We start from the raw sequence: 14142 nt of genomic DNA, 5'->3' as shown, positions 1-14142 counted from the left end.
TTCATTGATTGCATTCACATTTACTGCTATATTTTCATCCAGTAGTGCCTGAAGACTTCATGAGTTCTTCAAGAAGCCGAATTGTCATGTAGCCAATTTTTTGGGCCTTGATTTTTGAACCGAAATTTGACATACAAGCGCTGAATTCAACTGAACTCACTTCACAGCAAACCCAGTACATGATGTGCATTTAACAAAATGATACACTCCAAAATCCTCCGTAGCGTTAGCATGATTATACGTACGTAGGCAGGTCCCTAATATTGCGATCTTTGGCCACATGCTGGTTTTCCCCACTGCGGGTGAACTCGGTGGCATCTTGCCAGTCGTCCTGCCGCTGCGCAGGAATGTGCGACCAATCGGGAATGCCGGAGAACAGAAACAGAGCTCTTTGAGAAAAGAGTTAATAGGTTAAACATTGATCCTGTTGCATACTGCCGGTTGTACGATAACAGCGGGGAAAGTGCGGGTATTGAACCTTTTCGCAGGGTTCTTGCTTGCTTTCAAGGGTGTTGAGATGTTCACTGTAAAAAGTATGGGCAAAAAGACAAGACAAAAAAAAAAATAAGGGTACATATTGGAAGGCGGGGTTCGCTGTCGCAATATTGAGGTTTGTAGATTGTTTTCCGAAATTGCTGTGGAAAAGACAAAACAGCCACTTGGCCACTGAAGTGCTTGTGCGTGTCTGTCTTCTGCCCACATCTCAGACACACTCCCATTGCCCACTTCCCCAAAACAAGCCCCCCCTTCAACCACCACCACCACCATTTTGCCACCCCTGCCACTAGCATCAGTCGTCCGCCCTCCTGTTTCACTTGATTAATCGCTGGTGGCCAGAGGTGAGCATGATACTAACTGCTGAAGCTCTCAAACCTTCAACAGGGAGGCAAACTCGCAAGTGTCACTCAATCCCAGAAGGAGTTGCGGCGGGTCACGAAGAAGGGAGGCGGCCTTTTTTTCCCCCCACTTTCCATAAATATTTTCCCCGCTGCCGTTTCCTCTCCAAACGCTTTTTTTTCTTCTTTAGATTGTTTGTTGTTTTTTTAAATTTATTTTTTATGTTTTGCGTGAGCGTGCGGGACTCTCCATCCAGGAGGGGAGGCGGCAGCGGGAGCTCAGGGAGCCGATCCGGGCCGGGACCCAGCCCGTCCCTGTAATTAGGAGTTCAAACGGCTCGCTGACTGACGGCGTGACTGACAGGCCCGTCCAGGGGCCCTGCGGGGGCCCCTAATGGAGGCTTCTGGTGGACAGCGGCTTGATTTATCGGGTCCCAAATGGGCTTCTAAACATGGCTAAACACAGATGCCACTGTGGAGCCGGACCACCGCTATTAACAGCCGGGCCTCATATTCCCGTGCCCGAGCTCCGACACGTGTACGCGCACACACACGGACCTGTACTCGTGTTACATTCTCGGGTATTAGCCTGATTTCTGCCATTTGAAGTGGATTCCATTTCCGACATCCAGTCGCTCTCCATCTTCCAGTGTTTGCTTTTAGTGGATTGGAGAGAATTCCGCATGTGCGCCGCACATTTGCGGATCAAAACACGTGGTGCGCGTTAGGGAAGCTGGACTGGCTTGGCCCGTGCTATTTCGCCGCTTTTTGAAGTCGAATGTGGACGGAATATTTCCAGTTGTCACTTTTGAACGTTGCTCAGATGGAAAACGGGTCAGGGAAGAGCCTTCGGGTTCGCTTTGGCTCTGATGACTTGTGTGGAAAGGTGCGCAGCCTGCACACAAAAAAATACTGAGTTGTTTTCCTAACCCACTCGCTGGGTTACTATGGATTTTGAGCAGATTGACCAAATACAGTGTTCTTAGAATTTATGTATTTTTTCCTAATTTCTGTTTTTCAAATGATTATTAGTAGCGCACGGACGGTGTGACAGCCCCATGGGGGGGATCTTAATGTTGTAGCGTATTGTTTGTTGCTCATTGTGTAATAATGTCTTTGAAAGTGTAAATGTTGGACCCTTTCACCTGGAAAAGAGTGTCTGTCTGTGAGTGCATATGTGCGTGTGAGTGTGCGTGGGATTAAAGGACCGTCGGGAGCCCAGAAACTCTGGCTCCTCAATCATCTTGTGACTCGCCCCTCAGGAGATGTTTCACCTCAGTAACACACACATTTACACGCTTCAACACACGTACTCACACACATACACACAGAGGTTGAGAGGATGAATGGCGCACAGTAGAGTGTCGGTGGTCCGGTTTGTTTTGCCTGAGTGTGTGTTTATGTCACAGAGGGACTTATCAATGAAAGGCTGGCTTTCATGCAGCTCGCTGACACTCGCTTTTGGTGTGTGTGTGTGTGTGTGTGTGTGTGTGTGTGTGTGTGTGTGTGTGTGTGTCTCTCTCTCTCTCTCTCTCCCCGTCTTTCACATCAACGGCAGCCCCCGGTCTAAACTTCCCATCCGGGCAAGGGAAAACTCAAAGAAAACGTATCTAGTGATGCTACACAATGATTGTTTGGATGGGAGAAGTGGCAGTTAAACAGGCCAAAATCCAGTGTAAACAGCAAATGAATAAATAAATAAATAAATAAAACTTATGTGGCCAAAGCTGAACAATAAATTCCAACTGGGCCTGAGGGTTTAATAACAGCATCTTTGATTGCTGTACATCAATGTGAAGTCCAAGCATACTAATAAGCAACGTTACAGTAGTTGCTCACTAATAACAAAGTGTCAATCAAAATTGACCATGATTTGATGGACCCTGGATGAATATTCGAGGGCCAAATTGGTGAGGCAAGATGTTTTGGGGCTTTTTTTCGTAGTTACGCAGTGACTTCTGTGACGAACGTCAAGGAGACAAAAAATATGAAGACAAATATCTTTTCATTAAGAGCTCTTTAATGTTAGCGCTAGGGGAGCGGGAGAGGTTAACATTTTTCCCAGCATAGTCATCGGTCGCCAGGCGGAGATTTCATAAAGCCTCCATGTTGGAAGCTCTCGATGCCGCCAGGGACATCAGAGGGGTCCTGTGAGGTGATCCCGCTGATTTTATTAAATACTCCCGTCGTCGTCAGGGCAACGGCTGACGTGCACTTGCAGCCGTGTATTGAACAGGACAAACAGTCAAAAACACAAATGCAAAATGAAAACGGTTATAAGGAGCATGAAGATGCTCACGCTAAAGTTATCCGCATGATCAGTACAGCAGTCGATGCTCCTGATGTCACTAATAAAAATTATATGTTGAAAATTTGTCAATTATGTCATTGTTGTAGCATAAACACACTGTACTTGATGAGCTGGTGCACGCTCTGTAATCTAGAGGATTTTTATTTTATTTTTTTAAAATAATGCATTTTTATTTTTTTATTTTTTTTAAATAATGAATAAGATGCATGCGTTGTTGACTACTTTGCATTGTTGGACACATTGACATTATGGAGGTGAGTATCTACTGTTTCACAGTACATTCAACAACATGACAAAATGGATAGGTAGATACTTTATTGATCCCCAGAATGGACGATTCAGAACACAGCGACGGTGTAAATATGGAGTCACAGATGGCGGTGTTATTCAGTATCGAGGCAAGAACCCGACCGACCTATTTTGAGGAGTGGGAAATGCTGTTGATTTTGAGAAATGGGTTTGTGCCAGTGCAAGAATGGTTTTCTTGATTTTTGTGGAATATTGTTCAGGAGCCAGGGTGAAAAATCCATTCGATTTCAAGGAACGGGTTGAGGGTCAGAAAAGAATCTTGCTGATTTTGAAGCATTGGAATCCGTTGATTTGGGAGATTTGTTGTTTCGTGCCAGGAGAAGAATCCGATTTGATTTTGACTGGATATGTTTAATTTGGGGGCTTCATTGTTCAGCACCAGTCCACAAATCCCGTTGATTTGGAGAGTTTTGAGGAGCGGTTCTTCTATTCCAGGACCAGAATCCTGTTGCTTTTAAGAAACGCGAATCTTGTCGATTTGTGAGTTTTGTCGTTGGTGCGAGGACAAGAATCCCATTGCCTCTGAGGAATGTTTTTTAATTCGGTTTTTTTTTTTTCTCTTTCGATTTTGAGGAACGGGAGTCGTATCGATTTTGGGGCTTGGTCGTTGATTTTGAAGAGGCGGACCTTCAGTCTTGTTCTCTCTCGCCACAGCAGACGAGATTGAGGACCCTCCCGAAGAAGGACATCTCCTTGGCCTCGTCGCCTCCTGCTCCCCTCCTCCTCTCCTCCCTCCTCTTCTCTCGCACCGTCCTCTGCTCCTTCTTCTGCCTCTCCTTTCTCTTCTCCTTGTCCCGCTTCTCCATCTCCTCCCACTCGGCCTTCAGCTTCCTCTCCCGCTCCTTCCTCTTCTCCTCCTCCCTCCTCTCTCGCTCCCTCCACTCAGCCCGCAGCTTCTCCTTCTCCTTCCACTCCTCCCTATCCCTCCTCTCGCGCACCCTCCTCTCCTCCCCCCTCCTCTCGCCCAGATCCTCCTCCTCGCTGTCCCACCACTCGTCCTTCCTCTTCTCCCTTTCCTTGCGCCTCTCCTCCTCCTTCATCTCCTTCACCCTCCACTCGGCCTTGAGCTTCTCCCTCTCCCTTCTTTTCTCACCTTCCCGCTTCTCCCTCTCCTTCCACTCGGCCTTCTGCCTCCTCTCCCGGTCCTTCCTCTTCTCCTCCTCCTTCTTCTCCCTCTCCACCCAGTCCTCCTTCAGCTTCCGGTCTTTCTCCTTGCTCCTCTCGTCCTCCTTGCGTTCTCTGTCTCGCCACTCATCCTTCATTTTGCTCACCCTCTCCCTCCACTCATCCTCCAATTTATCCTCCTTGTCTCTCCTTTCCCATTCATTCTTCATCTCCTTTCTCTCCTCCTTCCAACTGGGTGCCTTCTCCTCCTTCCAGCTGCTTGGAGTCATCTTCTCATCCTCATTTAGAGCACCTTTCACCACCTCTTGCTGCTCCCCGTCCTCCTTTTCCTCTAAATCCTTCAAACCGCCGCTCTGCAGCGTGCGCTCATTCTTCACCTCCTTCTGCGTCCGGTGACCGGAGGTTCCGCTCTCCCTTTCTTTCTTCTCCTCGTTCTCCTGATTGTGCCTCCCTTTCACTTCTTCCTCACACTCTGTCAGCTGATTTTGGTTGTTTTCGGTCTTTTCCTCCTCTTCCATTTCTTCCTGCTCCCTCTGATCACTGTCGGTTTCTTTCTTCTCCTCATTTTCCCTCTCTTTCTCCCCCAGTTTCTGTTCCCTCTCATCACGGTTGGTTTCCTTCTCCTTGGCCTCCATATTTTCCTGCTCTTTGACCTCCTTCTCCTGTCCCGTTTCTTCCTTTTCACTGGCTTCCTCCTCATCTGTCCCGTTCGCTTCCACAACCCTTTCCTTCCCTTTCTCCTTTTTGTTGTCTTTCTCCTCCTCCCTTCCTTTCACCTCCTCCTCTCTATCATCATCCTCCTCCTGGTTGCTTTCTTCCTCCTTTGCACCCTCCTCCTTGGCCTCCTCCTTATTCTCATTTTTCTCCCTCTGGTCGTTGTGCTCCTTCTGCTCCCTTTCCCAGCATTTCTCATCCTCCTCCTGCTCCTCCTGTGTGTTATCCCCCCTGTTTTTATCCTCATACTTTTGAGCTTTCGCTTCCTGTTCTTTGTCCTTCTCCTTCTCGGAACACTCTTTGCCATAATCCTCCGCCACCGCTTCTTTCTCTTTTATCTTCACCTCCTTTTCCTCAGCCACCCTCCATCCTCCAGCCAGGTCCTAAAAAGGTGGTGTTCAACAGTGAAGTCATTGACAAAAACGATTTTGTATGTATACGCACCAGATGGGTCTCCGGCTCCTTCTGTGTCTCATCGCAGTCTTTGCCGTCCTCCTCTACCGCCTCCTTCTCGTTCTTCTCCTCCGCCACGGTCCATCCTCCAGCCGGGTCCTAAGAAAGAGGTTTCAAAGTGGTTCACCACTTCACCACCAGTCGTAAAAAAAACGTGGTTGTATGGATACGCACCACGAGGGTCTCCGGATCCTCCTGCCTTTCGTCCCTGCCCTGGAGCAGCTCCTCCTTCTCACGCCTCCAGCTGGCCTCCTTTTCGGCCAGCTCGGTGGCCAGGTCATCCTTAGAGGCCTTGATTTCGTCCAGCTCGCGGTTGGTCTTGCGCAGCTCCACTCGGACGCTCTCCAGCTCCACGTTGATGGTGCGCAGCTCCACCTTGAAGCGCTCCAGCTCCAGGTTGCTCTTGCGCAGCTCCGCCTGTGTCTTCTCTCCGGCCCGCATGGTGTTGGACAGCTCCGAGTTCTCAATCAGCATCTTGCGGTAGTTGCCCTCCAGAAACTTCAGGTAGGAGGCAATGTTCTCCTCCATCTTGGGCTCGCGCACACTCAGCTCCCCGGCACTCTCCTTCTCTGCAAAGGGCCGATGGCCCGACATCATGGCGATGCGTATTTTGGTCTTTTTGTGATGAGGTGGCGTCGCTCTCTGTGTCATCATCACATTCTGAGGTGATGACGCTTCAAAAGGAGCGGCGGGCAGCTGGTAGGAAGATGTGTCAAGGAAAGGAAGAAGGCTCTGTGACTTGGGCAATAGGCAGAGATGCTTTGTAAGGTCTTGGGATGGTCCTTTGAAGAGACCTCGATCATCGTCCTCGTCATCATAAGCGCTCTATACAGCTATGTTGGACACTATTTTGCAACATACTCAGTAGGGCTGAACAATGAATTGAATGCAAATCGACATTGCAATGTCATAGAATGCAATTTGGAGGGGGAAAAAAATGCCTGATCCAAACAACCAATGATTTCTCAAGAAAAATCATGAAAATGATCAGGGGTGCCCAAACTTTTTCATACCACGGTATCTATCATTGGATGGATGAATAGATCGTCAGTGCTTATTTACATACTGCTTCATGAACATTTGAAATGATAAAACAGATTTATTTGTATTATTTATATAATGCAACATGACTTCATTGAACTATTCGAATTTGTTTTTTTAACTGGACGTAGTGAACGCGTAAACGATTGCAAGTCAGTTTAAACCTAATCTATAAGACCAAAAATCTATGTGTAACAACTCAAGTTGTTTATTGTAATACAGAATAATTTCTTACTTGTGTTTGTGAAATGTGAAGGGGACCTTGAAACGAAAAACATCACAATACAGAACTTGGGAAAAAAAAATCACTACTCACTTCTTTTTCAAAATTGTTCAGCCCGACTCTCGAATATTGTGAGATGGTCTTTCTAGATATGTTGCAGTGTGTGTACAAAGTATATACCTGCGCCTGTTGTATGTGTGTTGCTCTGCCCAAAGTCAACATGTCTGCCCCTGCACGTTCTGTGCACTTCACTTCCGCGCGACAGACAATGGCTGATTTGTAAGATTACACACTGAATTTATGGGTGCGCGTGTACGCGTGTGTGCTCGCAAGGACAGCAGCCTGGCGACGCCGAGATGAGGATATTTATCTTGTAGCAGTAAATTCCCAGAGGTTTCCCCCCCACCCCCTCTCGTGCTCTCTTGTAGCGCTCACTCTTCAATGAGACCATTCAGTGCTAACCAAACACACTTATGCGCATACACACACACACACACACACACACACACACACACACACACACACACACACACACACGCACACACACGGGTGCGACAAGTGTGTATGTGTTTGTGCGTGACTGTGATTGGCTGTCCCTGTTCGATGTGGTTGCAATTGTTAACATCCATTTAGCGTTACTAGCTTTGATTTGGTCTCTTGCAGTTTTTTTTGTGTGTGTGTGTGTGTGTGTGTGTGTGTGTGTGTGTGTGTGTGTGTGTGTGAGACTGTGATTGACCATCGTGTAATACCAATGTCTTTTGTCAACTGGCCTTTTGATAGCTTTAGCTAGATTAGCATCCCATTAGCACGATTAGCTTTCAGTTGGTCTCCTGCAATTTTGTGTGTGTTTGTGTCCACTTACACACACTCGATACGCGTTCAGCCCGGGAGGTTAGTGTGAACTTTTAATGACAGGGTTGTGTGTGTGTGTGTGTGTGTGTGTGTGTGTGTGTGTGTGTGTGTGTGTGTGTGTGTGTGTGTGTGTGTGTAATGAGTAGAGAGAGAGGTTCTGTGTGATTATAGGCCTCCATTTAGAACCAGAGAGACTAAATATGGCTTCAGACTAAACACACACGCGCACACACACACACGCACGCACTCGTGCCTGTGTACGTGTTGGCAGTGTAAAGCACATCAGAAGAGAAAAGAAAATAGAATATTCCTCCTGACAGACAGGATGTAGTTAACTTCCTTCAAAATCTCCCGTAGGAAATATAATACATACATCAGCTCAACTTCCTTGTATCCGCTTTTCAGTCTTCACTTTCTTGTCTCCACTTCCTCGTCTGCACTCCGGACGCCACAACCTCTTCTCCACATCCTTGACTTTGACTTTGACTTCCCGTCTCCACTTTCTCGCTTCACGTTCATCTTCTCCTCCACTTCCTCATGTAAACTTTATAGTTTCCACTTCCTTGTCTCCACTTCATCATCTCTTTCCCCCCTCCCATCTCCACTTCATTGTACTTCCTCTTGTCTCTATTTCCATGTCTACATTTTATTATCTCCACTTCCTCGTCTTCTTTTTCTTGCCTCCGCTTTGTCCGTACATCCTCATCTCCACATATTTATCATTACATCTTGATCTTTGCGTTCTCATCTTCGTTTACTTGTCCACACTCTCTTCACTTCCTCGTCTCGACGATCCCATCTGTCGTTTTTTTGGATCAACTTTCTCATTTCTGCATCGTCACCTCCACTTTTTTTGTCTTCACTTCCTTATTCCCGCATCATCGTTTTCCCATTCCCGGTCTCCACGTCCTCATCTCCGCTTCCTCATCTTCTTCACCTCCTCCTCACTCGCGCCTACACGTTGTTGCCCGCGCATCCTCATCCTAACTACCTTTTCCGCTTGCTTATCTTCACATGATCATTTCCGTGTCTTCCCTTTCTCATCTCTATTTACTGGTCTCCATATCCTGGTCTCCACTTCTTTGCCTTCACTTTTTCATCTCCACTTCCTGGTCACATTTCCTCATGTTGACTTCCTTGGTTGCACTTTCTCGAGATTCTGTCGATTTCTGGCAATGTCGTAAAAATTGGCGATATTAATAAGAAGGACTACTTTCTATATTGTGTTAATGCGTTGATGAGTGTGGAGCAGCACATGCGCACACACCCATACTGCACAGCTGCCTTGCTGGAACAGGCCCTTGGGGTTAGTCACATCGCATTCTCTGACCACTTTCACTAGCTGTGCCTGTATGTGTATGTGTGTGTGTGTGTGTGTGTGTGTGTGTGTGTGTGTGTGTGTGTGTGTGTGTGTGTGTGTGTGTGTGTGTGAGATTTGGTGCGTGTGCGTGCGTGTGATTTAAGGGTGTTCGCTACGGGGTGAGTGTGTGCTGTCAGCATATATGTTTGAACTTTCACCCCATCCACACGTCCACGCAGCTGTAGCAGACCGCTTTATGAGGTGTTTGCGTGCGTGCGTGCGCGCGTCTCATTTTATTCATGTGACCTGCCGCAACCGCCTATCCAGGCGTTGCGTTATGTCCATCCAGATGTTTCCACACATGCGCTTTGATAGTGCAACACCTGATAGAATATGATTTTTTTTTTCTGTTTACACGTTGGGTTTCATGATTCCAATTTTTGTTTGTTCTTAAAAGTAGTTCCAATGTTTGACTTGTAAATAAGCGATGGAGTTATTTATTTTGTGGGGTAACTTGTTTTCCATGTTATCACGATAATAATTGTAAAAATAATTCAAAACATTTTAAAATAACAATATTACAGCTTAAAAATCGTTAACTTTAACTAACTTTTGGTGCCCATACATTTGTTGAATGAAATTTAAAAATGGATTCTTCAAATATTTGAGAAAAATATTTGAAAAAAAATTACTTTTAACTAATATGTTTTTTAAAATAGTTTAGTTAGTAAAAAACAATATCATCATGATAATAATAGGGAGTCCATAAAATAGATAAAGTATATTTTTAGTAGTTTAAAAAGTTTATTTTAATATTTTTTGATTTTTTATTTTTTTACATCTTAGTTCAATTTGTAAACTATATCAGAAGAAAATTTGGATTATTTTTTTTTGTGCCCATTAAATATTTGAAATAAACTGAAAAATATCATGAGCAAAAATATCACAAGTGCAGAAAAACTGTCATTATTCAAACAGTTTAACTTTTCTGCACCCATACGATTGTTAAAACAATACAAAATATATATTGTTTTTAACATATAGATGGAGCATTAGCTTTTTTTGTGACTTTTTTTACATTCATAAAATGGTGAAAAGAAATCAAAAAATGTAAGTTGGGTTTTTTTAAACTTTTTTGGATGCTTTAAAAAAAATAATAATTATACTAAGAAAATATACGATAGTGTCCATAAAATACTTCAAATGAATACAACTGATTTTGAAAAATCTATCAATGACAGAGAAAAGTGAAATGTCTGTCCTCACGTGTACATGAAGACACTTTGGACGTTAGTGCCAAATTGTCCACCCAGAAGTCCACTCCCACTCAACCCGCTCATTATTTAATCTCTGGGTGGGCCTCAGCGTGTTTGAGATCGCCTCTGAACCTGTGAAGGTCAGTCCCCCTGCAGCCTGAGGCTACCGGCGTCCTGGGATCTGGGATGGATGTTAATCCCTGGTTGGGTGTCACTGCGGTGGGTCACGCTCTGTAATTTAGTCCCCTGCTCGGTCAGGGGCCTCTGGGCCCTCGGGACCACCCACTTCACTGCTGTGTGTATGCATTGAAGAACAGTTTTGTTTTTTTTTTTGCCTTCAGTCTATTTTAGTATTGCCTGCTACAGGTGTGACATTAAAGAGAGTACACGCCTGTGAGTATGCTTGTTTGTTCTGTATGCCGTATGGTAGAAGGTCGCGCAGTGTCCAGTGTCAACAAATCAATATGCTAAGCTAACATAACTAACATTGAGTTTCGTTGGTGCGTATGTGGAGGCTTCAGTCAAGTGTGTCTATGGAGAGGAAAAGTGAATTGCCACTCAGAGACAGAAAGATGCAGCAACAACAGTGATGTTTTCCTCAAAGTGGTTCCAGACGAGGTTAAGTCCACCAAAAAAAAAAAAAACAGTCACCAAAGTGTTCAAGTGTCCTTTTGTCAGGCCGTGATTGATGAGCCGCCAAAGGAGGCAACTTCAATGTTTTCACTGCCATGGTGGGTTCATTTCTGAGTTTTTTTTACTACACGCATGTTCACACGATCGCCACCCAAAGCTTTGCTCCACAATGAAAGGTCGTGTGTTCGATACCCCGCCCTCCTCCATCAATCTCTGCACTCCCCTGTCACCCCATCACCTCCGCATTACTCAATCATTCACTCACAACACCCCTGTTTTGTATACGATAACGTACATTTCATCTCCTATAGACTATACATTTACAGTATTTTTACAGCATGCTTTCAACTAACAATTTTTTTTTGTATTGCAGCCTTTTAAGCATTCACAACGACACCCTCACAAGAGTCAAACAAATGAGTGTGGCATTAAGATAAGCCAGTGATAGTCACACCAAGAATGCGAACAATTGTCATCATCACCTCGCTGTTTTCGAAGCATCCGCTACTGGCAAGGTGCTGCTGGATAGCTAACGTGGCATAGCTAACAGAATCAGTCAAGGAGAATTAATCCATGGGCACGGGAGTGTGAAGGAATTCGAGAAAACTAAACTCAAAGCCGCTTGTACCATAATATCAGCAGTATTATTTTTTTGTTGACACTATTTTGCACTGGGGAGTGCAAACGTTTAATTCTGGCTTGTTAAATCCAAATTCATATGTGTTGTATCGCAGTTTGTTTTAGCAATTTAGCTTCTGTAGTAGGGTGTATAATGACTCTATTCAGAAATGAAGTTATTATAAATATATTTTAGGCTTCATTTTTTTTTTTTAGGGGCGGGGGGGCGCTCTTTTGAAATAACTTCCCGATCCGGCCGCGTCGCCAGATCCTGTCATGCGATCCTCCACTCGCTCTCAGCCAGGAGGCTTTCATCAACTAGATTTTTTTTTTCTCAGCTTCTTGGCCGTGGTATCTGCAGCGGTCTTCTCGTCTCTCTCTCGTCCCTCCTTCCCTCGTCCTCGTTCGCCGCGATGCTATCAGCAGACGTGTAGACAGACGACTCTTATCGCTATTGTATGTGTGCGTGCCGGTTTTGAGCATCGACAATAGTGGTTACTGTCTGGCCACCTATCGTAGCCGTGATCGCCTCATCGCACTGTCTCCACGTCTGATGCCTGTTTACATCCCCGCCGTCTTCTACATTGTGTGTGTGTGTGTGTGTGTGTGTGTGTGTGTGTGTGTGTGTGTGTGTGTGTGTGTGTGTGTGTGTGTGTGTGCACCTGTTTAACACTCCCAGGCCAGAACATTAGGTACACCTTGTTTTTCCTGGCTCAGGTGATAGCATTGTGGCTCAAACAAACACTTGTCGTGAAGTATTTACAGTACATATTTGATTACAGTGTTTAAAAAAAAAAAACAAACTCAAGTGGAAAATAAAGTTTGTATGACTGTGATGGTGTGGCCCACGAGTGACATCATACCACAGCATCCATGTTGCCGCTATTTTTATCCACAAAGTTAGTAGACGAGTTCAAGACCCCTCAGCACATGTTTTTAATCATCCTCATTATCGAGGAAATGTCTTCTTCTGGTGTAAGTGAAAGAAGAACATTATTGTGTGTGTGTGTGTGTGTGTGTGTGTGTGTGTGTGTGTGTGTGTGTGTGTGTGTGTGTGTGTGTGTGTGTGTGTGTGTGTGAGAAATTCTATCTGAGGAAATGGCTTCTGCAGTCCCAGCCTTTGTAAAATGGAGATGCTAATTTGTTCTTGAATTAAGAGAAGGAAACCCTCTGTGTATACACACACCCACACACACACACATACGCACACACACACACACACACACACACACACACACATTCCACATGACATCAACTTTGTTTAAAGCGTCCATCTGGGACTGAAACAACAGCAGCCGTCAGCAGTAGACTTACCAGGTCCCGTGAATCTCGTCTGTAGTTAATGACACGTTCGTCAAGAGCAACCTTTGTTTGCAATTGTGCCCTGCCGGTGTTTAATAACCTTTCTTTTTGAATTAAGAGATGGAAATGACAAATATTTGGATCATACTCATACGTTTCTTAAAAGGTAGTTGTTGACCGATAAACTGATCAAAAGTTAGTTGGTTTTTACCATTTCATACTGTGCAAATCATTCAAATGTAATATTCGGCGACTCCTCGAGTTTGAGAAACTGTGTGTGTGTGCATCCGTCAGTCACATCAATTCCCCCCCGTCGGCCTTCCGTGTCCAAACCCGGAAGTCACTAATCCGAGGATCACATGACCACAAAGTTGTTGTGGATTTTATTTCAAGACCAATATCGTCTGGCCATCGAAACCCCTGATGACAACACACTGTGCCATCTGCGCGTGTGCACGTTTGTAATAGTGTCTCTGTCCACTTCTATGCATAACATCGTCCTGCATTGTTGCACATCCATGTGGGTGTTTATGTTTGTGAGTGCTATCATCTGCAAACGCTCCACATTCGAACATTGAAATAACTGGTCACTGTGCGTATGTGCAGACTAAATGTGTCTTTGTGTCCACTCAGCTGGCATCAATCAGTGTTTGCGTGGAAGTGAGCCGCTAACAACAATGGAGCCCTTCACTGGACCCTCAGCCTTTTATCAATACGCACACACTTCAGAGATGTCCCGGGGGAGGGTGGTCCACTCGTGCGTATGCGTGTGTGTGCGTGCGCGCACGTGCTGGCGGGTTTGAATTTAAAGTACTGTGTATGGTCAAAGTTACATGAGGACTGGAGGAATTCAACGTCTTGCAGGTTGTGGCTTCTCTCACTTGCTGACCTCAGTTTTTCTTTTTTCTTTTTTTTTTTTTCGGCACCATTGACTTGCGTTTCACCAGTGGGGATCCGCGCGTTTGGTACATGAGCCTTCAATTGGGCTTACGCAATTGACTCCCCAATCATATACTACATGAAAATATGAACAGCAAGCACTTGTTGACATGGCAACACAATTGGACAGGGAAAAAAAAAAGAGCTTTCCACCTACTCCGAGAGGTTCAAGAGGCTACCAGCATGTAACGCATGCCTAGTCGTCATGCCTTATAGTCTTACGAGTGCAA

At 45.2% G+C, this 14142-nt stretch overlaps 2 protein-coding genes across 5 annotated transcripts in view; one reads left to right on the top strand and one right to left on the bottom strand.

Annotated features, from left to right (window-relative positions):
• The window catches only part of bbs9 (Bardet-Biedl syndrome 9), a 96619-nt gene that overhangs the window by 30504 nt on the left and 51973 nt on the right, over positions 1-14142 (top strand). The window lies entirely within an intron of this gene.
• On the bottom strand, positions 3767-6813 carry LOC109512222 (golgin subfamily A member 6-like protein 22). The gene is made up of 3 exons (XM_019863803.1): positions 5923-6813; positions 5740-5847; positions 3767-5678 (listed from the first exon to the last, which is right to left on the bottom strand). Exons 1-3 carry the CDS (start codon positions 6400-6402, stop codon positions 4086-4088), a joined length of 2181 nt encoding a protein of 726 aa, XP_019719362.1. The 5' UTR covers positions 6403-6813; the 3' UTR covers positions 3767-4085.

The sequence above is a fragment of the Hippocampus comes genome, unplaced genomic scaffold, assembly GCF_001891065.2.
Source record: "Hippocampus comes isolate QL1 unplaced genomic scaffold, H_comes_QL1_v1.1 scaffold249, whole genome shotgun sequence".
NCBI lineage: Eukaryota > Metazoa > Chordata > Actinopteri > Syngnathiformes > Syngnathidae > Hippocampus > Hippocampus comes.
The sequence above is the reverse complement of the archived record's forward strand: the minus strand, read 5'-3'. Positions and strand labels throughout refer to the sequence as shown.

Excerpts from the sequence above, each read along its gene's own strand:
- LOC109512222 (XM_019863803.1), bottom strand. The coding sequence starts at position 6,402 with ATGATGACACAGAGAGCGACGCCACCTCATCACAAAAAGACCAAAATA. Across the intron at positions 5,848-5,922 it reads AGGATCCGGAGACCCTCGTG|GACCCGGCTGGAGGATGGAC; the intron begins GTGCGTATCCAT and ends CCTCTTTCTTAG. Across the intron at positions 5,679-5,739 it reads AGGAGCCGGAGACCCATCTG|GACCTGGCTGGAGGATGGAG; the intron begins GTGCGTATACAT and ends CCACCTTTTTAG.